Source organism: Lissotriton helveticus, chromosome 11 (genome assembly GCF_964261635.1).
Source record: "Lissotriton helveticus chromosome 11, aLisHel1.1, whole genome shotgun sequence".
In the NCBI taxonomy this organism is placed as follows: domain Eukaryota; kingdom Metazoa; phylum Chordata; class Amphibia; order Caudata; family Salamandridae; genus Lissotriton; species Lissotriton helveticus.
Window position 1 is genome coordinate 434,703,495 of NC_136072.1, and position 24,203 is coordinate 434,727,697.

General features: G+C 42.9%; 1 protein-coding gene across 3 annotated transcripts in view; it reads left to right on the forward strand.

Moving 5' to 3' along the window:
- RHBDD1 (rhomboid domain containing 1) overlaps positions 1-24,203 on the forward strand; it is a 440,372-nt gene that overhangs the window by 177,601 nt on the left and 238,568 nt on the right. For all 3 annotated transcript variants that reach the window (XM_078665925.1, XM_078665926.1, XM_078665927.1), the window contains exon 3: positions 13,454-13,586. In XM_078665925.1, coding sequence (XP_078522051.1) covers positions 13,454-13,586 — 133 coding nt within the window. The remainder of the gene's footprint in view (positions 1-13,453; positions 13,587-24,203) is intronic.

The following is a 24,203-nucleotide window of genomic DNA, read 5'->3' on the forward strand; positions in this document are numbered from 1 at the left end:
GCTGTCCTTAAAACAGGGATCCAAAGAACTTTCAGCTTATATCACCACTTTTCATAGACTATTGGCAGAGGCAGGATGGCCCGAAGAGAAACGCAGTGCCTTGTTCTATAAGGGGTTACGTGACGATCTGAAGGACGCATTGTCCCAGGTAGTAGACCCACCTGATAGCTGTCCTGATCTCATAGATCTAGTTGTGAAATTAGATCATAGGATACAAGAGCGAAAGAGAGAGAGAGGACGATCTGACACCAAGAATTATGTTTATCGTGAGAGGAAGATAGAGACTGAAAAAACCTTAGACAAAGTAGAACCTATGCAAATCGGGACCATACGAGGACCTTTGAGTTCTGAAGAGAGGCAACGGAGAAGAGACAATAAGCTGTGTCTCTATTGCGGGAAATCTGGTCATTTTCTGAGAACATGCCCCACCAAACCCCCACAATCCAAAAAGTCTGAAAACGAAAGAGCCCGAGGCCTTGTGAGACTGGGGTTTCGGGTAATTCCGGTTTGATAGTCTCTTCCATTGACATTAAGACAGCCTATCCTAGTCATTTCATTCTCCCTGCTCGTTTAAGATGGGATAACAGAACAGTGGAGGCCCGCATTATGCTAGACTCAGGGGCCACAGGGAATTTCATGGATAAGGACTGGGCACAGCAACATCACATAGATCAGGAGCCTAAGGAGGTATGGGAAAAGGTCACCACAATAGATGGTAGTGTATTACAATCTGGACCGATCACTCATCATACCATCACCTTACAAATGGATTTAATGCATGGACATAGTGAATGTTTAGAATTCGACCTCATTCATTCTCCACGGTTCTCTGTTTTGCTTGGGTTACCCTGGCTCCGCAGACACAACCCCCGCATAGATTAGGTCACTTCCACCGTAGACTTTAGACCGGAGGTTTGCCGAGAACATTTGGTAGGGGCTTGTGTATGGGATTAAGTCTGAAGACAGTATACCTCCTTCTGTGGTCCCTTCATTGCCCTCAGAGTATCATGAGTTTCAGGTTGTCTTTGATGAGGAGCAAGCTACGAGTCTGCCTCCGCATAGACCATACGATTGTCGTATTGATCTCCAGGCGGGGGCTAGAATACCGTGCAGTCGAGTTTATTCGCTCCCTGAGAAGGAGAACCTGTACCTTCATGACTATCTTGATAAGATGCTCAAGATGGGGTTTATTCGGTCGTCTCGGTCACCTGCCTCTTCGTCTCTCTTTTTTATTCCTAAGAGAGAGGGAGGCATGAGATGCTGCATAGATTACAGAGCCTTAAACGGCATAACCATCAAGAACAGGTACCCTCTTCCCCTGATTTCCTCCCTCCTTGACAGAGTGAAGGATGCCACCATCTTCACAAAACTAGATTTAAGGGGAGCTTACCATCTTGTGCGTGTCAAGGAGGGAGATGGGTGGAAGACGGCCTTCTGCACCAAGTATGGACTGTACGAGTACCTTGTGATGCCGTTTTGGCTCTGTAATGCCCCCGCAGCGTTCCAATTCTTCATAAATGAGGTATTGAGAGACGTGTTAGAGGAATGCGTTATCGCATACATCGATGACTTGCTCATCTTTTCTTCCTCTGTTTCAGAACATAAGACTCATGTACGACAGGTATTGAGGCGGCTGATGGATAACAATCTCTATTGCAAGATTGAGAAATGTTTGTTCCATGTACAGGAAGTAGCTTTTCTATGCTTCATTGTGTCGTCAAAGGGCTAACGCATGGATCCACAAAAGGTGGAAGCAATCCATAGGTGGCCTACTCCACGGTGTTTTAAGGAGGTCCAGAGCCTACTAGGTTTTGCTAACTTTTACCGCCGGTTTATTGAAGGCTTTTCTAGGATAGTGGTACCTATTACAAATTTATTAAAGAAAGGAGTACCCTTCCAATGGACTACAGCAGCTACTACAGCGTTTGAAACCTTGAAAACAGCCTTTACACAAGCTCCTACCTTGCGTCATCCCAACCCAGCCTACCCTTTTTTGGTGGAAGCAGATGCTTCCCAAGTAGCAGTAGGAGGAATCCTTTCTCAAGCAGACCTGGTGTCAGGAATATGTCATCCAGTGGTGTTTTTTTCGCGCAAACTTTCTTCTGCTGAAATCAACTATTGTATCGGAGACCAGGAACTACTGGCCATTAAGAAGGTATTTGAGGAGTGGAGGCAATACTTGCTGGGAGCCAACCATACGGTGACAGTGTTAACCGATCACCGCAATCTCCAATTCCTGAAGTCTGCCAGAGCTCTCTCGATGAGACAGCTTAGATGGACTTAATTTTTTAGTGAATATGACTTCACTATTAGGTATCGGGCAGGACACAAGTCTGGAAAGAAGAAGATAAGGTAACGCGCTTTTGCGCACTTTCCTTATTTTCCCTTAATGTGAGCTATATAGATATATAGGTTGTTCATACCGGTGTCCTTCTATTTTAGATACTGCAGACCTGAGAACCCATGTATAAGACAGGCTTACCTCCTCTATCTCCCCTATAACCCGATAGGGTAGGGCCTTATCCCCCATCCACAAGTATACATTTGTTAGGCAATAGGCATATTTATTTGAATTATCTGTATTTCAATTGAACAGGTTCATCAAAAGCATCTGTGGAGAAGAGGCCATACGATTCTTATGGGAACTCTTTTTTGGAAATTGGTATAGCCTGTGAATTCCAGACGTCTATTCGGTAAATAGAAAGGACAAGATAATATTATATTTATCCTTATGCTGCCTATTGATCATAGGGTATACAAAAGGGCTGTTCACCCACTGTCAGTCACTGGGACCTGGGTAGCTATGGTACTGAGAAAAGGGGGGTCTCAGCAAACGAAAGTACAATATATATACACAATGTTAAAGAACAATAACAAAATTAATTCTCATACATAGTTATTTAATCACAATGTAGATTTATCTTAAATAGCACAAATTTGCATTTATACAAAATATTTACAAGTGCCCCTGGGAGGGAGGGAAGTGGTAACGTGATGGGAAGTGTGGGTAAAAATTTGTGACATAAAACACGGCTAGACAGCCTTACTGTATTGTATGATTGTAGTCAAACACAGACAAAACAGGCAATAAATCCAATAAATCAATTGGGAACATGTCATGCTCCCCTTAGTACATTAAAAGTTTTTTGGGGGTGAAGCTGAAAGGAAACCAAAGCTGTTGACGTTTCGACCCCTTTTGGGAGTGGCAGGTATTAATTATTCCCTTGCGGCGGGGTCTTCATCAGGACGGGGGAGGGGGCAGGACACCCAATCAGTCGTATGTCTTAGATGGGGATGGAGGAGAGATGCTCTCAAAGCGAGGAAACTCAAGGTCTCGATAAATGAGAAAATAGACCATCAATGTGGAGTTCTGGTCTTGTGGGCGTTATTGGTCCGCCCGTAGGTCGGACATCTTGCGATAAAAGCCACTGCAGAGTAGAACGTCGTTATTCAAAACACCGTCAGAAGTAGAGCTAATCCTTCCAGGTACGATGCGCGGTCAACAATGGATATGTTCACAATTGATTAAGTACATTTTTGTTTCATAGCAACTTTTTTACACCTGAAATACTTTTCATATAATTTGCAGAATTAACAGCAATCATGTTCCCTTAATCAAAAATTATAATTTTAAAATTCAAAGAGATGAGGAAACTTCTACGTTGGGGAACCTATAGACACTGGCATTAATTAAGACATTAAAATGGAGCCCTGTGTGCTTTGACAAACTAAACATTTGGGAGCAAATCAATTGTAGCAGTCAGATTTTGTAGTGCCTTTCAGATCAAACCTCATCCATAATCACTTGGCCTCATGTCATTAAATCTCTACGAGTCCTATCATAGGAAAAATGACATTGACACAATCTCAAAATGGAGAACTTTGAATCCATGGTGTATGACTAGATTAAAAACAGTAAGAACTGATCTCCGCACACTGACTAGAAAGAGCACAAAAGTCTGCCCCAAATCCCTTAATACTTTTTTTTATCACCAATTTAAAAAAAATTATCATAAACTGCTGTGGGAAGTAAAGAGCAAATATAACGATGAAGAGACTCCTAAGACAAAGAGACCATCAATAACTTAAATGACTACACCCACAGCACAAAGAGAAGTGTGGAATGCCCACTGGCTTGGACAAAACACATCAAATACATTTATTGTTCCTATGTAGGCATCATTGCCACTGAAGAAAACATAATATCAAAATATGGTCCATCACACACATTCAGACTACGTATCAGTAGTAAAACGAGATATTCACTTTAAAGTTGAATGAAATAGTCTATGATAAGTTGTAGATCTAACAGGGCTCTGGGACACAACTGGATCCCAGCCTTACTTTACAAAATCTAATACTGACAGCTGAGCTTCATTACTCGAATCAAGTCTAGTCTCATATTTATGGAGAAGCTCTATCTCACACCCTATATTTAAGAAGGGTGGCAGCCAAGACCCTGTGAGCTATCATCTCATAGGACTTTTAGATGTAGATTTAGAAGCTAAAGCATATGCCAACATTTCTTCGGTCCAACTGTACAATGGATAATGATTTGACACTAACTTATATTGCACACAATGCCATTAAGACACATGGCCCACCTCTTTTTGCATGCTTTATAGATGATGTGGCTGCATTTGACAAAGTGGATCTCAGTATACTGTGGTATATTTCAAAATCCCTGCTGAGAGCTGTTATCTCTTTATATAAAGACGTGGGTTAGAATCAATGCCCCACCAGGTTGTCATGTCATTGATCCTAAATAAACAGACACAGGGCTTAAATGGGTCTGAATTTTGGTACCACTCTTATTTAGCCTCTGCACTTAGCTATGTAGTCACTGCAGATATAGCTTCAGCCCTGGCCAGAGCCCGATCATTGCCATTTAAGATCGGAATGCAAAAGATCCAGATACTCCAACATGTGGATGCCCTGGTAATACTTGACCAAACAAAGGCAGGGCTTCAGTGAACACTAAATGAGCTTCATACCTATAATCAGCAAAATAAGCTAAAACAACAATAATGATCTTTGGGAAATACAAAAAAAAGCAGAACAATGATGGAACCTAGGCCTTAGCATACTACATTATACATCACGATATAACTATTTGTAACTATGGCTATCCGACAATGACTGTCTGAGAGACCAATTGGCAAACATAAAGAACAAAGTGTCCACCTTAACATTTGCCATCTGCAGAATAAACTCCAAGCTCGAAAGTTTGTTGGTGGGCGCCGTCCTCAAAGTTATGAGTCACGTTTATTCCTTTTCACTCATACACTCAATATATCTTGACAAGCAGAATTCCTCCAGTGTTGCAAATACTACAATGTAAAGTTCTTTAGGAAAGCTTTCTCACTCCCAAACAATCCAAAAGATCTGTTTGGAATATGGCCTAATAAAACCGAAACTAGCAGATAACGCTAAAGTAGCATAAAAGCAGAGGCAGATACTTTAAAATATCACTTGAAAGAATTGATCAATGATGATGACGGTCCTACAAACCCCTGGGCAAATCAGTTAAGCAAACCTATCGCGAACAGGAATTCACACAAGAATGGAGTGAATTCTTGGGTGCAAATGATTTTTGCACCATAGGGAACATTAATTTCTTCAATCACTCCAGACATATAAGCACTTTAATAGAATTAAGCCACAGCACAAGAATTCCGTTTGAAAGAACAAAAACACACATAACTTTGACATATATATAAATATATATGGCACGAGTCATAGTTACTTGAGATAACTCTATAACTGCTGAATTTCTATGGTTTTGTGTGTAAATTCTGAACCTAACTAAAATGGCCCTGTAACCTTTGTTTCTTTCAGCAAATTTCTACAGATTTTTTTAATGTAAAGTAATATTTCATTACCATAAGTTAATCAAACCTCCGCAGTGCATTTCTGAAGCTTCACTGCAGGCCAGGCGCTGTGGTCAATCCCCCACCTGCTACCAACCCCAAGCCGTGAACAGCCTTAGCGTATGCACAGGGGGCATCCAACGCAGGAGGAAGGCCCCCGTCCCCAGGCTGTATTTCGCCCCAGGGACCCTATCTCCCGGGGCCATCAGCTTAATTAATGGGGCCTGGACATATTATTAAGGGGGAGGGGACATGCAGCCCCCCATCTCAGGCCAGACCCCATACCCCGGGGCCTGTTCCGTTAATAATGTGAGAAGGGGCTGCTTGGCCCCCGATTCCTGGCCCTGGGATCCCATCTCCCAGGGACAAGCCATTTAATAAAGAGGACAGGGGGCACGCAACCCCCCCTCCCGGGCCAATTTTCGGCCCATGGACCCTACCTGCCGTGGCCTGCCCAATTAATAATGCGGTTGATTTCTGGCTCCGGGGACCCCATCTTCCGGTTCCCAGCCATATTGTAAATGGGGAGGAGGGCACGTCACAACCTCCTGGGCCGATTTCTGGCCCGGCGAGCCCATCTCCTGGGGCCAGGCTATATTATAAAGGGGAGGGGTCAATATTGGCTGCAGGGGCCACGTCCCACCAAGCAAGAGCAAGCACGGGTTTCCCTGCTCGTGCCATGTTTCCGGGGGGAGTGGGGGAGCGACCCAGGGCATCCTGGACCCGCCTTGGGGGATGGGGTCCCTAGGGCATTTAATGGCTATGGGAGGGGGACCACTGTGCGACCCCCCCTCTTGGATTTGCAACCGGACACCAGGCCATGGGGTCCCCGGGGCCAAAATCGGTCTAGGGAGGGTGGGCTGCGTGCCCCACCTATTAAATTACGGCCAGGTCCAGGGGACGGGGTGCCCAGGTCCAAAATTGATCCTGGAAAGGGGTAGCGTGCCCTCCTCTTAATTATTTGAAAAGTCAGGCCCCGGAGAATGTGGTCCCGGGGCCGAAAGTGGGCCATGGATGATGGCCAAAAGTGGGCCATGGATATCCCGCTTCCCCCATCTATAAAAAAATTAATCCCTCCCCAGACCTGGCCCACTTGGGGGCTATTAAAGCACAAGTGCGGGAAACCATGCTTGTGGTTTTTGTTTTTCCCAGGTGTTCACAGTTCCTGCGCAAATTCACTGGAATATTTGAAACCTAAAAAAACAGTTTGGACCCCGGTGGGATACCTGGGGGACTCCATCACCAGGCCTAGGGGGACAGGGTATTCCTACCCTGCCCCCTTGTTTTTGTTGTTTTTAGTTTTTTCTTTGGACTCGGCTGAGTCTGAGTCCCAAGATGGCTGCCACTACTTTCTGGACCAAGATCTAGCTTTACTGCTAAATTTGGCGTAATTCCGTCCAGCAGTTCGGGCTGTAGCCATGTGTAAAATCACTACAGGAAATTGCATGAGAAAAATGCATTTTGGGATGCCCCCTTTTTCTCTGCTCCTGCTTGACGAATCAACCTGAAAATTTCAGACAGCAGCTGAAGTGAGTGGCAAACTAGTTTTGAAAATTACGTGAAGATTCATCAAACGGCGTCAAAGTTAATAGCAAAACCAAATGCGCTCCATCTATGGAAACTAGGTCCTAACTATAACTATCTACTGGTGATCGGCGGTCGGTGATATATAAAAGAAGAACATTGAAAAGGCATAATTCGGAAACCCTCACGAGAAAAATAAATAGAGAGGGCAGCAAGGTTTAGTACTATAACAATACAAATTAAAGAGCAACACAGGGGATTAGAGTCAGGCCCGGACTGGCCATAGCGGGCACCGGGCAATCCCCCGGTGCGCCGCACGGGTGGGGGCCGGTTTTGGGCCCCTAGTGGCCGGTTTTGTTACAGGCCAGTTTGTGCAGCATAGCTGCAAAATCGGCCCTGCACCAAAATGGGCCGAAAACCGGCCCCGGCAAAGAGCTCGGCGGCACCTTCAACCCCCCCAGTGGGGAGGGGGGCCGGCCGAGCACTTTGCCAGGGCTGGTTGTGGTTCCCAGTCCAGCCCTGATTAGAGGAGGCAACGGAGGTCTCAAAGGGGCAGTGAGTTCCTGAATGATGATAAAGCAACAGTGCGGAATACAACTTAAAAACAAGTAGAGGACAAAAATAGAACCGTCACTTTCATAATCAGGAAACTGTGGTGGGAGATTACATCACTACAAAAATACTTCGAATATAAAATAATGCAAAGAAGTTTAAGGATTTTAATCTTACCTACCCTGAGTGACCGTGTTGAAGATCTCATAAGAACCTGGGAAGATGACACAAATGAATGCCCCTTTAAATTAACACGTACTCTGATCAATCATGCAGAAAGGAAATTGGAAGTGGCAAGATAAAGGAATTGGAACAAGAATTAGAAAAACATACTATGAATACTTAAATAATGAAGGCGCTTGAACAAATGGAAAAAAGGAATAGAGAAGCATGAAGCTGAAATAGAAAAAAGAAAAACAAGGACATTTAACCGTGACCGAATTGATTATCCGGATGGGTGCTTATATACCTTTGCATAAAAATTTGACGGCTTGATAATAGAACTTTGATGAATAAAGCATTGGAAATAAAGGGAGCTTCAGAGGCCTCAATAGATAGCTCTGACGTGCGCTCAACAGGCTAAGAATCAATTCGAAGCAATCTGGATTTTTCTGGGGAAATCGATTGGTCCGCATGAACACGAGTCATAGAGGAAGAGGGAGGGGAACAACTGCTGGAAAGAGCAGGGGAAAGGAAAATTAAAACCAGAGGAAGTAGAGGAAGATGAAAAATAAAAAAATAGGAAAAGATAAGAAAAAGCCAAACTCAAAAAATAGTAAACCAAGATAACCTCATTGTAAACTTGTCTGAAATAACATTAAATGTAGATCAGATTAAAGTCCTCAATAAAGGATGCTTCTTCTGCCCATTCTCAGAGATGGATTTAGCCAATTTAAGAATTGACTTGTATAAATCAACACGTAAATTGAAATTTAACAAACAATTCTTGGCACACCCTCCCTCAGAGACTAAATTGCAAACAGCAAAGAATATCTCCAAAATAACATTAAAATAAATATTGTGCTTAAAAATTCTGACAACAGTGGTAGAAAAATCAGATGGGGTAGTTCACACAATTCCATCTGGGGCAATGATGGTGGTACAATTATGCTCAGATATGGACATTAAGACAGTAGGAGGAGGAAACTACGAAATAGCACCACGTTCCACATTTCGTCTACAGCTACCACCAAGGAACAAGATAGGCGTGTTCAAAGAGATAGTGGTTAAATATATCAACCAAATTATCATGAAGAAATGTATCACAAAGCAAAGGAAACATCACTCTCAAGGAAAGAATAGCTATAAAATAACTAAGGCATCTGACAAAGGTGGAAACATCGTAATACAGGATCATGATAAGTCCTTAATTGACGCTGAAAAACAACTGAGGAATAAACAGCACTATGAGAAATTGAAAGAAGATCCATCACCAAAAATCATTCTTGAATACCATGGAAAGTTACAGAAACAGCATCAACAAGAATTGATTGATGATGAAAAATACAAGTACTTGAAAATACTACACCCAACAACTCCTACAATTCACTTCCTATCTAAAATACATGAAAGCTTGACAAATCCACCAGGACATCCTATAGTCAGCTCGGTTCATTCACTTTTAGATAACACCTCAAGGTACACTGTATGTGACAGCCCTATTTATGGGACTCCATAGACTTTTTAAATAAAATCCAAAACATACCTTGGATGGACTCGTACTTATTGGCTACAATTGATAAGGTTTCATTATATACTTGTATTAAACATAGGGATGGAATAAAAGCAGTCAAACATTTTCTACTTGATAGATGAATCATTTGGAGCACTCATATTTGCTGATTGACATGCAGAATTTCTGTCTGACACATAACCTCTTTGGGGTCGATTCCGATTCGGGAAAAAAAACGTCCATACGATTCGTATCCGGAGCCCTCTCTGTACGAATCGTAAACATGCCGTACGACCCAACGAGTACGATCCGGACCGGGGTATGAGGACGCGATTCGTACGGTCCACGTCAGGTAAGGGCGATTCGTACAGTAAAGCACACAATCACATACACACCGTATGGTCCTTACACCCCATGATCACGGGGGTACGGTCCGTACCCCTGCGATTGCAGGGTGTACGCACCGTACACCCAGCGAACATGGGGTACGGTGCGAACACCCCATGATCGCAGGGTACGGTGCGTACACCCCATGATCGCGGGGTACGGTGCGTACACCCCATGATCGCAGGGGTACACACCGTACCCCTGCGATCATGGGGTGTACGCACCGTACCCGGGGGGGGCCGTTCCGTACCTGTATCGAGGCGAACTCTGCTTTTACGGCGGTTTTCAGCTCACGTACAAAAAGGGTCGTAGGGTGCGTACCCGACACAAATCGTACTTGCTGGGCCGGAAAAACCAGCCGCAAACCATACGGATGTCGCGTACAGCGGGTTCCGAGGGAGATTTGTACCGGGATTTGAGTCGTACGGTCTCTGTACGATTCGTACGGAGTCCAGCTCCTGGTACGAATCGTACTTCGTCGTACGTACGGGGGACGTTGCAGGGTACGATTCGTACGGGAAAAACGCTCCGAACGGCTATTCGGAGAGGTTTTTCCCGAATCGGAATCGACCCCTTAATGTTCAATGGAAGTTATTATTTACAGCAACAGGGCATAGCCATAGGGACCTCTTTTGCTCCAACATGCGCGAATCTGCTAATGGGCTACTGGGAATTTGAAATTATTTGGACAGAGAGAAATCGAGCAACATTGGAAAAAAGTAAAGCTATGGACCATATTAATTGATGACCTTTTTATAATATGGGAGAGGGACAGTATGGAGTTTGACATTTTATTTTATCCCTAAATAAAAATTATCTTAACCTAGCTTTAACTCATACCATGTGCTCTGCACATATCATGTTTTTAGACATTGAGGTCCACATAAAAGATATGTGTATCTGTACAAAAATACCCAGGAAGAAAACATCATGTAACAGTATTCTCCATGGCAACAGTGGACATCCGAAATATCTTAGATGAAGTATCCTCTACAGGGAAATGGTAAGAGCAAGAAGGAATTGCTCAGAGGATGAGGATTTTAAATCTGAAATGAATAATAGATTTCTAGCTAGGGGATATCCACTGGCAGTAAAACAAAAAGCCATGGAAAAAACACAGAAGAAACCAAGAAATGAACTTTTGATACCAGAGAAAGAATTCTTGGAACGGGGAGATGAAACAACTTGGTTCATTATGGATTATAACATGCAGCATAATGAAACTAAACAAATAATTCAAAGAAACTGGAGGATGCTACAATCCGATGAGACACTTAACACAGTTTTGTTGGGCCATCCAAACATCACATATAGAAAAGTTGCCTCATTAGGAGATATCTTAACAAAAAGTCACTACTCCACTGAAACAGGGAGAAAAATGAATTGGCTAAGTCAGCCCATTTTCTGGAAATGTTCTAAATGCAAGGACTGTGAACATGGAACAAATCAAAAGGATTACAAACTGAATAATGGAAACATTGAAAAACTAAAAGAACACATTACCTGTAACTCAGACTTTGTAGTGTAAGTTTTAGTGTACCCCTGTAAGATGTATTATGTTGGTAGCACTATAAACAAAGTCAGACTTAACATTTTGGAACATCTTTGAGCGGTAAAACTTAGAGACTATTCATATCCAATTGCAAAGCATTTCTGGGAAGAACATCAAGGTGGTATTAAAGAATTACAGTACTTTGGGATCAAGCATATAAAGAAAAATGAAAGAGGTGGAGACCAACAGCTATTGCCGGGTAGAATGGAGTTGAGATTGATCATTTTAATGGAAACAGATACACCCATTGGACACAATTTGGATGCAGAATTACATGTACACCTCTAATACTGTTCACAGCTGTAATTGTTAGAATACTGAACTTGTTCAAAATTCCAGGATTCCATTCAGAGGATGTATAGGCCTCATCCCAGAGAGTGTTCATGATATGCATTGGTTCAAGGGAGTCTTTTGAAAAAAATTATATATACGTTTCTTTTTTTTTTTTTTTTTAAATCTTGGATGATTTCAGGAGGAAGATCTTATTATTCATATATGATCTAAAATATGTTGGTGCATGTGTACTTCAGGACATGATTCTAGATTTTTTGAGAATAAATATTAATTGTATTTAGAAATTATCTTTGTATAGTAAAATCATACTTGTATAATGTCTCATTATACACAGCCTTAAGAAATCGCAAAATGCAACATATAGAAGCTGCTTATGCACTTGCACTTCATAATATAGTAGGCTGAGTTGTTGTCTAAAAATTGCATTAGATAAGTTACTAATACACTAGCACTTTATATCAGGACATATTGCTACTTATATTAGACATATTAATTTTTGTTTAAGTACTCTCACTGTGTACTATATTCTGTTGTATTCCTTAAAGATAGCACAACTTAAATGCTAATGCATTTGCACTTTACTTTAAATTATAATATGCTGCTTTTCTAAATTAGATCCATGAATTATTCTGATTGCACTTTTTCACTATCATCCCACCCCTTTTCCTCTGTCTTTTTCCATTTTTTCCTCATCCCCCCTTCCTTTCTCCTTAAATGAGAAGCACTTTACTGCAAGTTGCTAAACATGAATGACAACAAGTACAGCAGCATTGTATTAAAATGTCTTTATCATAAACAGTACTTTACTATGATTTGAATTTGAGACAGAGATGAGATATAATTTCAAAGAAATAATAAATATTTTGTTACCCTTGCTAACTTTCTGCACAGCCTATGAAGATTAAGTCAAGTAATATACTGTAAATTAATGTACTTTACATTAAATATAAATGTAAAAATGGCAGATATTACTTGACAAAAATAGAGACATAACAATGTGCGGTCTAGTTGTTTTTAACAGATGTAAAAATTAGTGATAGACTTAGGTCCCGGGCACTTGAAAAAAGACTATCTAGACACCAAGACTCTATGGCCCTGTGGATGGCAAACGTCGAAACACGTTGACTGTCCCTATATGTGATGCACTGGTGAATTAACAATAAAATCTAAACATTTCTAACCCTACTGAGCTGTTATGATTCCTGTAGACACCGCAGATATTTAACCACTTGGCTGCTAAGGCTTTTCCCCTCCTGTGCTGATATTTATTGAATCCCATTATACATGACAAGTTCACCTTGTCATGAGCACAGCTCCAGTGTGCCTCATGACGAGCTCACCTTGTCATGAGCATGCAAGAGGTTAAATAATGGAGCCGGGAAAAACATATATATGAAGTATTATTTCCTCAGAAAGAGATAACACTGAGTGAGCTCTGCAAAAATGTAACTTCTGAATTGCAAGTTTCACACAGATCCAGGAGTCGACCAATTAACCTAATCAGCAAAATGAATGATAAATAACATAGAAAGATGAGAATACTCAGTAGTGTAACTATTTTGTGATGTTCCCATTTTTAATCAACTTATTCTAACTTTGCAGGTGTTTTGTTTGCTTTGAAAGTTCTTACAACCCATTATCATCCAGGTGGGAACTCATATTTAATGGGAGCTGCAATTCCTAACAGATATGCCTGCTGGGTGGAGCTGATGTTAATCCACATGCTTTCTCCTGGGTAAGTGTTAATTTTCATCGCACATTTTCTGTTTATATTAAGATATACTGGGAGTATTGTGCAAGAGGTGTGTTGGCACATTGAGACACAATAGGGTTTGTTTAAGCCATTTTAGAGTTGGTCATCACGCGGTCGCATAATGCCACTCTATATGGCTGCCTCACTGACAACCCGTGCGGCAGGCGTGATTCCACCCCTTAGAAACAAGCTTTGTTGGGTCCCTGGTGTTCCCGGTAATAGGCTTGTAGTCTCAGACTGCATAAAATGGTTGCTGCCGACCAGAGACACACTTCTGCCCTCCTGCTGCTGAGCCAAGCTAGAGCAGGGGAAGGCAGAACAATAGGCATCCTGTCACAGGGAGGTGTGACCAGCTCCCAGACAGGATTTAGTATATTAGTACTGGGTGGGTGTGCTTGCCAGCGACCGAAAGTCTGCATGAGGGGCACATTTGGTGTCCCTGTGCATAGTTCAGTTCAAACCAGTCCTGGGAGCCGTTGGCTCCCGCTGTGGCGTGGAACTGGACAAAGGACATGGGAGTCCCCTACCCACTGTCCAGACCCTCCCCTGGGAGGGTCCCTTGACTCTTTCCTACCCTCTGCTGTGGGTACATAAGGGCTTACCTGGCTGTAGGACCTTAGATTCAACATGGACAAGATTCTGAACCAGAAACCAGTGAACTTCAACCGTCTGGACACTCTGGACTTCGCTGGACTTCGTTTGGGCCCGACTTCATCTCCCTCTCAGTCTGAAGCATTGTCTGTGACCCTGCACCATACAGGTCCTGTGCAGGACCTGTGGAGCTTGAAGCACAACAGAAGATATATCCCTTGGAGTGAAGGAGTCAATCCCCTGCATTTGTAGGCACCACAACACTGCTGTCCGGTCTGCTGACCCTGAGCTCCTACGGACTCTGAAGGTGCCAGCAACACAAGAGGTGGGTTTCTACGTCCCTTGAGGTCCGAACTGCCCTCTCACCAAGTTTGAGATCAGAATCCCTTGTGGGGGCTGCAATGCTCGAACCCTTGTGCACCGTGCACATTTGCAAGTGCATGTACTTGTTGGCGTTTCCTTTTACAAGTGGATTGGGCTCTGGGTAGCCCCAACCTCTGGCAAGAATTCTGCAATCAGATAGCGGATTTCTTTGAGGAGAAAATTTACTCCATTCAGAAAAATTTTCCCTCACATTTAGCCCCACCTGCTGCTTCCCCCCCCCAAACAGGGAGAAAACCCCATAGGATTTTTGAAAATCTTCACTCCGGTCAGTTTAGCCCAAACTCGTGAAGTAATCCTAGCCTGTAAATCAGGCGCACCCTCAGACCCCTGTCCCCCGAGAATCCTACATCAGCTAATTGATGTGGTGAATCCTATTATAAATAACATCGTGAACTCCTCCCTCAACTCAGGCATTGTGCCACGAAAATGGAAACAGGGAATTGTTAAACCATTGATGAAAAAACATAATAAATCACCCTCAGACCTATCTAATCTACGCCCGATCTCTCTCCTCCCGGCCTTGGGTAAAATCACCGAACAATTGGTTTACAGAGAATTAAAAAGCCACATAGAAACCTACAACATCCTCCACCCCCAACAATCAGGGTTTCGCCCTCATCACTCTACAGAAACAGCACTAATTGAACTGACAGACTCCATTAAGCTGCTTCAAGACCAAAGAAAGAACTCCGTGCTGATTCTACTGGACCTCACTGCGGCGTTCGATACCATCTCCCATCCCATACTTCTAGGCAGACTAAAGGACATAGGTATCTCAGACGTTGCTCTGGCGTGGATAACATCTTTCCTTACAGACAGATCCCAAACCATTGCCCTGGGCCCCTTCCTCTCCAAAGAGAAGAAAGTCCGCTCCGGAGTCCCTCAGGGATCCATTCTGAGTCCTCTACTATTTAACATTTACCTAATCCCACTCATCTCTCTGATTGAATCATTTGGCATATTAGTAACTTCGTACGCCGATGACACCCAACTCATCGTGCCATTAGAGGACAACTCTACAACTGCCGAACTGAATCTCAAAAACTGTCTAAAGGAAGTTTTTCTCTGGATGGAAGTAAATCACCTCAAATGTAACGCCAGCAAAACCGAAATCCTCCCAATGGGAAAAAATGTCAATTTCTGTCCCAGCCGTTGGTGGCCAGAGGGCTCCACTGCCCCTCCCAATACCGTCACAACAGCAAGGAACCTTGGAGTCCTGTTCGACACTGAGCTGTCCTTTGACCAACACGTCAGGAAGGTTGCCGGAAGTTGCTTCGGCATCATTAAATCCCTTAAAAAATTCTTCGACTTCCTGCCCACAGACTCAAGAAAGACGGTAGCTGTGGCCCTAATTCTCTCCCGCTTAGACTACTGCAATAGTCTGATGGCAGGAGTTAAAAAATCTACACTTAAAAAACTACAAAGCGTGCAATATTCAGCAGCCAGATTAGTTCTAAGACTGCCCAGGAAATCCTCTGCGTCTGAGGCCATAAGAACTCTTCACTGGCTACCTTTGCACAAAAGAATATTTTTTAAAATTCTAATCACTGCGTTTCGGGCATTTCACTGCACAGGCCCTAAATACCTCACCAGGCGCTACCCCCACTACAACCCACCCAGGACTCTACGTTCCTCTAACGACAACCAAATAAAGATAGCTAGGTTCAATCTCAAAACCAAAGGGGGCAAAACCTTGACTTATCTGTCCTCTAGAGCCTGGAACTCCATGCCTAAATCCCTTAGATCCCTAACTCTAGAATCCAAGTTCAGGAAGTTACTGAAAACTTGGATTTTTAATCTTCCAGATGACTATGTTTTGACAGCCATCTAATCTCGATTACGTAAATACTGCATACCCCCAGAAACAGCGCCAAGATGCTCCTTTCGGAGCGACCGTTGCGCTCTATAAATACAATTACAAATTACAAATTACCATTTCCTACCAAGAACTTTGACCTCCGAGTGCTCCGTGGGCTGCTATTTGGTGAAATCGCTCAAGGCACTCTCGCGACTCCTGTGCCTCCAGCCTGTGGGTCCATTTGAGGGTCAACTTTGCTTTTCTTGGGCTCCCCTGGTTGCTCCAGGCTTGCCCTGACTCCCCAGTGTTTGGTGAGTCTCCTGGACCTTGCTGTTCCGAACCATACACATCCTTGACCTTCTGTTTGGGTTGCAGTTGCCAAGACTTGTTGGTGCTCCTGCCGGACACCGACCCCTCAGCACTCGGCATCCCTCAAGGGACAGCTGGTATCCAGCTCCTGGTCACCCTCGACATCTCCTGGTCCTCATAGCTGCAGAGTCATGGACTCCATCAAATCACCTGAAGCACCTGGCATCAGTGGGCATTCGTCTACCGAGCCCATGGTCACTCCCTTGTTAATATTGGTGCCGGTCTTCTACCATCCGGACACTCTTTTAATTCCCTTGCCGGGCACTCTTGTTGAAATCACCTATTGCACCTTTTTCTTGATTGCTTTGTAAATAACTAAAGAAAAGGTGTTCACAACTGTTACTAGGAAGTACATTTATGTGTTTATAACAAAAACCTCTGGTTTCATTGTGTTATTTAATGATTTTGTTCCCTTATAAAACTTTTTGTACTACTATAAAGCTCTCTTTTGAACATATACACAGTGTATCTAATGTTTTTAAGATTTCTTCCCAAAACAGATTGATTCATGTGTGAATAGTTCTATTTACCTTGAAAAATATTCATTTACAAGCAAATAGAGACAGCTTGTCAAGTATATGAATTCATTAAAAAGTCTTTTGATTTAAATATATCCCTTGTTGGCACTCTTACACACTTCCTAAAAGTGACATTTATAAAACAGTAATGTTAAATCCAATTTTACCAGTAAGGAAGACCTATTACCATTCCAAAGATATAAAACATGAAATAGCTACTCATTTCTGATCTGGAATTACCACTTAAAAGTGTATTAGGGCATTCCCAATGCTAACCAATGAGAGGAGTAGGCTTTGCAGTAGTGATAAAAAATGTAGCTGTTTGTTACTACTATTTCATGCAAAACATAAAAGTACATGTCTACCTTTTACTTCCATAGCACCCTGCCCTTATTGCTACCTAGGCTCTACATTAGGGGTGACTTATATGTAGTAAAGGTGAGTTTAAGGCTTGGAAAGTGGTTTTAAATCCCAGGCCGAAGTGCCAGTAAGCTGCACACACAGGCACTACAATAGCAGGCCTGAGACAGGTTTGAAAGGCTACTTCTACGGGTGGCACTATCAGTGCTGCAAGCCCATTAGTAACATTTTACTTACAGGCCTGGGTATACTGTTTACTACTTTTCAAGGGACTTATGCATCAATTAAATATGCCAGTCGTGTATACTCTAATTACACACATGTTTAGGGAAGAAGCACATGCACTATAGCACTAGTCAGCAATGGTAAAGTGCTCAGAGTCTTAAAGTCAACCGAACGATTCAGCAAAATGTGGAGGCAAAAGGCAAAATATTTGAGGGAAGACCCCACCCCAAGGTTGACAGGTCCAACACACACATCCCACAGGTAAACTTGCTCTCCCTCTCTCTTGTCTTCTTGGCCAACGTTCTCCAGCTCCCACTCGCATTACCACAGCACTAGGCCCTTTGTCAGGGTCTGACTCTGCCGAAGTCAATCTGTCTCAGCTTCAACTGTTGACTCATCAGACCGAACATGTGCTGTTTCAGGCTCTTGTTGGTCCCCTACAGCTTGTCTAACCTGCTTCCGATTTCTTTTGGTTGCAGCTGGGACTTCTGGGATAGGTGGTGTCACGTCATCAAGGGGACACTCGACTCTGCAAATATGAGCAGCATGAATTTAGTTGGGGAGAACTCCGCACTTCAAATCAGGTGTCGCCACCAAGATAACCTGGTATGGGCAACGCCAATGAGGTTACAGGCATGTTTTCCTAATGTGCTTCTTCACTAGAACCCAGTTACCAGGACTGAGGTAATGGCACTGCTACTGATGGGGCGATGACAGATCCAACCTGGTGAGACAAAGAATGCACCACATCTGCCAGTCCTTTGCAGCAACCAGGAAACATGTCATTGGTAATGTTCACAAGCACATTTGCAGGTACAGCCGACAATCTCATCACTCTGCCGATGATTAATTTGTGAGGGACAATCCTTTCCTGTGATCGGGAACACGGCGAAGACTCATCAACACAATGGGCAAAGCATCAGGCCACTTCAAAGACGCTGAAGCACACACTTTAACTAGTCTGGATTTCAGTGTGCCATTCACTTGTTCCACTATTCCTGAAGCCTCAGGTTGGTAACTGCAATGTAGTCTTTGCTCCACTTGTAATGCTGCACATTACATTTTCAGGATCTCATTACTGAAATTAGTTCCTCGGTCTGATTCCGGAGAAGCCGAGAAACCGCATCTTGGTATGAGCTCCCTCAACAACAATTTAGCTACTGTGAGACTGTAATTTCTTCTGGTCAGGTAGGCTTCAACCCAATGTAGAAGATACGCACTATCACCAGGATGTATCTCAACCAATTGCACACAGGCATTTTGATAAAGTCCACCTGCATCCTGTTGAATGGACCCTGTGATCTCCCTACATGGCACAAAGTTACTGCAGTTGTCTTCCCTTTGTTCATTTGTTGACACACAGCATATATGTGACAGTCCTTCAGCCATCATTCTGAATCTGGGGTTCAACCATGTCTACTGGAACAAACAAATCAAAGCATCCCTACCTACATGAGCCAGACCATTATAATGGCTAGCCATTGGGAGCAACAGACTATCTGGCAACACTGGTCTTTCATTTCCTGAAATCCGCAAATGTCATCATCTCTTTTAACACAATCTGCTCTGAACCAATGTTGCTGTTCTATCTCTGACACTTCTTCCTGTAACCTCTAAACCACTTCTCATGTACCAGCAGTGGTTAAAGAAAGATTGTGATTAGCCTCATCTTAACCTTCATTTGAATATTCACCATTGAATGTACAAGCACCATCGGCACAGTATTGTGCAACTTCGTTAGTGTATCTGTTACCGACTGTCATATAATCATCTCCCCTGCGGTGTGCGGAACAATTCACAACCGCAATCTGGGTAGTCAACTGTATTTCTTCAAGCAGTCTTCCTACATCCTCACCATTCCGTACAGGGGAACCTGAAGAAGTCACAAATCCCCTTTGTGACCATAACTGTCATACTGACTGTCAGTGAAACTCATCACTTTCAGCTGTGAAGAAACTCAGTACTTGATCAATTCAGCCACTTGTGTGGATGTTACTACTAGAAGCCAGGAGGCTTTAATTATGTCTGAGACAGAACAAACTGTGCAGGCAGCTCTCAAATTTCCCTCATGTTCTTGTAGGCAGGACCCATCAACAAACAGTAAAGAATTGGACTCAGGCAGTGGCTCGTCTTGAATACCTGGTCTTGGCTTGGCACATAGTTCAGTGACATTGTGACAGTCATACTCTACTTCCCCCCTCATCACTCTCGACTTCAAGTAGGGGTAAAAGTGTAGCAATTTAGCCCATCTTTTCAAATTCACATTTTCTGCTGCCAGTATGAAGTGCTCATATCTGTTCAAGCGGCTGTTAGTCAGGTCTTGGGTACGGGTATAAGTCAATAATGCTTCCACTGAATGGGGCACAAGTACAGTAAGAGGATGACACATCACAATACTTTCACATATCTCTATGCTGTCACCTGCCACATCCACTGCTGTAAGGCATCCAGGTAGCGCTGCAGCTGTGGGATCAAGAGTAGCAGAAAAATAGGCCACAGGCTCTTGAGCATTTCAATGTAACTGTGAAAGCACTAAGAGAGCGCAGCCAAAAAAGAGCAAATGCTTTATTGTAGTCAGGCATTCCCAGCGCTGGAGCACGACAAAGACGTTCTGTCAGCTCCAGGAATGCAATAAAACAGTTGTTATCCTAGGGTACCTGATCAGACCCATCCTTGTGTATCAGCCTGTGTAAAATTTTGGCCACTAGGGAAAAGTTGGAATCTACTGGCAATAGTAGCCCACCATTCCCAAAAACATCCTGACTTCCATCTGAGTAGTTGGCGGATTCATTTTCAGAATGACAGATATTCTTTCTTGTGACACCTTCCTCGTTCCCTCCTCAATGTGATGTCCGAGATACAGGACTTCTTTCTCTCAATTCTGTAACTTACTCAGGACATTTTATGTCCATTCCAAGCCTGGTGGTTCAACAGAGCCATAGTATCCTGTTTGCAAACTTCCTGCGTATCTGACCCAACCAGTAGGTACTACACTGGAACTGAGTTACAGAGCGAAATCAAAGACTCAAGATTCTTTTTGAGGATCAAATTAAAAATTGCGGGCACGCCATATACCCCTGTGGGACTCGGCACCATGCTAAAGCACAGTGCTGGAACCAAAATGCAAATAGTAACTGGCTGTCCTAAAGCAGGGGTATGAAGAGAAAGTCCGGACATAAGTCAATGACAGTGAACCACTCAGCCTCACATGGAATTTGAAATAAAATCACAGCTGGATCCGGTAACACAGAACATCTATGGTGTTTGTTTCTCAAGTCGTGGGCTATGCAGTACTTACTGCTAGGCTGATGTAAGCCAATATTGGGTAAATTACATGAACTCCCCATTATATACTTCAAAATACCTTGTATCATTGGGCCAATACCAGGAGTAATCCTAGCAATCATTTCTGGAGTCAAATTATACTGCAGGGTACTTGGGTACTCAACATTGGGTTTTACATTAATGCGGACAGATTCAACTCTTTGATGAGACCTATGTCCTTTACTAAAAAGTCCCAGACTTCTAGCTTCATAGTATCTTTAAGACCTGGTGGTAAATCATCATTTGTCCTCAAGGGGTATATTTCAATATCTGGAACTTGTCCTGCCAATTCGAAGGCAACATCCTCTTAATGGGTTTGCAACTCTACACCTTTTGGGGTACAGTAAGTGTGAAAGAAGTGACCCGCTAGGGGCCGCCCGGGTCTCCTTGGACCACCTCTCTGCCTTCAATACCAAATGAAGAGTCGGAAGAACAGTGGAAAATATTCTAATAATTGTTTTATTCAGATGCACTCAGAGTGGAGTCCCATCTGCATAGTCTCGAAGAGTGGTACAGAGGGGAACTGAAATCAACATGCATAGAGATACATTATGTACGTTTCATAGTTGGGCAAAGACTCGACTACAATGGAATTTTCCCGGCAGATGCATCTGGGCAATGAAATAGGGAAATAATAAGTTTCAAGCCTGGTATCTTCCATAACCTAACACAGCCCAAGGTCATTTCACCATGCGCCCGCCTCCAGACAAGTGGGAGAGGGCCTCTATCTAGTAAGAAAGGTATGTGCAAATATGAACAGTCTATTCATTACTGAGGAAAACCTTCAATATTTCAGAAACAAAACTGAACAGAGGCCTTTTCTCAGAAACGGTAAGGGATTTGTTTCAATCATCATTCAAAATGGCTTCTAGACAGAAAATGGTGCCACAAATGCTAACTTATATAGGGCACTGCATAAGCAATCTCAGGTCTATTCTAACAGACCCTCCTTTTAGCATGAGCTAAAGCATTTTCAACTATAACAGAAAGAAACAGAATTGCAAACTGTAGCAAAATATCAAATTGGGGTACAATTAGGAACATTCCATGTCATCAACATCAGGTAGTGAAACAGCAGGGAGGGATGCATTCTCAAATATACCTTCATCTGTGTTCATCAAATTATCAACGTGAAGAGTCAAGGGCACTCCTGTGTTGCAAATTTTAATTCCTAAGTATATCCCAGTTCAAAATGTAGGCGTGCAGCTCGACTGTGGTCTGTCCTAAAACCACGTGAATTGTATACTTTAACGAAGATGAAGCGGATGTATATCAAACTCGAGCGCACTGCAAATGCCAATAGCGTATCAAAAATCCACCAATTTCTTCCAATTTAAATCCTTTTATTGCGAAAAGGTCAAATTGTTTCTTCAAATATACTTGTTACATAATGGACCGAAAAAAGTATCAATGCTTCTACACAGCAGCTGTGCTTAAGCCTCTTGCTGTCGCATGCCCCATACTTTACACGAGTCCTTAGTGATTCTTCTTTATCAAAGAATCACTAAGGACTTGTGTAAAGTACGGTGGATTTTTGATACGCAATTGGCATTTGCAGTGTTCATCAAATTATCAACATATTTCTGAAGCATTATAGTGGCATTTGTGTCATGAATTGATATTATCTTTTTGGGTATGAAAACGGTGGTACAATAGGAACAGCAAAAGGGAAGACACTGAACAAGAACAGAGCAGAGAATCAATGTCACAATAAGATAAATCACCTTTTCAAGGATCCAGCCCCAACTACTGAAAAGGGACCAACTCCAATTTCCACTGTCCATTCCCTTGACATTTTCAGGAATATTTAAAATGTGTTTGGTGATATTCTTTTCAATTTTCTTGATCCCGAACACACACTGATCGCCGACTACCGCTCATACACCACCACTCTTGGCTAGGATAAAATCCACTGCATATCTAGTCTGTTCCGAATATATCTGCATACTCTCCAACTAGATGGTGATATCGCGCAAAGCTGACACTGTAGTGTTAGATAGAATTTGCAGCTTGCCTCCAAAGTATTCTCTAGCTTTCTCACCCCTGGCCACGGAAGTACCACCCAATGTGAAAATAGAGGAAAGTATGTATCCAAAAGTGATACCATTACTGTAATTATATACCTCTATATCGGTCACTCCCTCACAGAATTCTTTCGTTAAGGTTCTTTTAACCCATTGTATATTAGGCTTGGCATATTTACAGGGCACACTGAAAGGCAATACCTTTCCAAGAGCTACATCATCTGTACCATTGTGGATATTGGAATAAGTCCCATTAGACAAGAAGAAAAACTCTGTATGTGCGTAAATGGGCCCCTCCTAATCCACTGCAGCATACCTGGAGTTCATGCCAAAAGTACTTGGATCTTTTTTATTCACTAAGGGGATCGTATTTTTGTACAACACTATTCCCTAGCAATTTATATACAGTGAAGTATCAGTGCTATTCACAATGGGGCAACAAGGAGGGTAGTAACTGGCCTCTTGGGGAACTATCAATTGCTTGTAATGTCAACCCACCAAGGTAACCTTTTGTTTTTTCATATAAAAATTATCACAATATGTATTGTTATCACAACATGGATAACTCACCCCCAGTGGCTTTCTATGGTATAGACATGACCCCGGATAACCAAAACCAAACAGTCCTTTCACTTCTGTAAATTAGGGTGGTCGAGTATATGTGTAAATTACTAGTGATAAGGGATATGCAGACCTCAAACTGGTAACATATTGAGTGGGGTAGCAAGCGGTCCCTTCGCCAAAGAACCTTCTATGCGTTTCCAAAAATACATTACTCGGAGCAGTTCTTTTATGTCGTCTTGGGGAAATGACCTTACCCTTACTGCGTAAAGACTAACCCTGGGCATAGTTTGCATAGTGGCGCTACACGTAGCTACGCAAAGTGCACTTTGCGCTACACGTAGCTACACAAACTGCGTAGTGCGGTAGGGAAAATGCTGTTCTCACTGATTGCACAGTGCCGGATGCTTGTACGCACTGTGCAATCATTGCAAACGGCATCTTG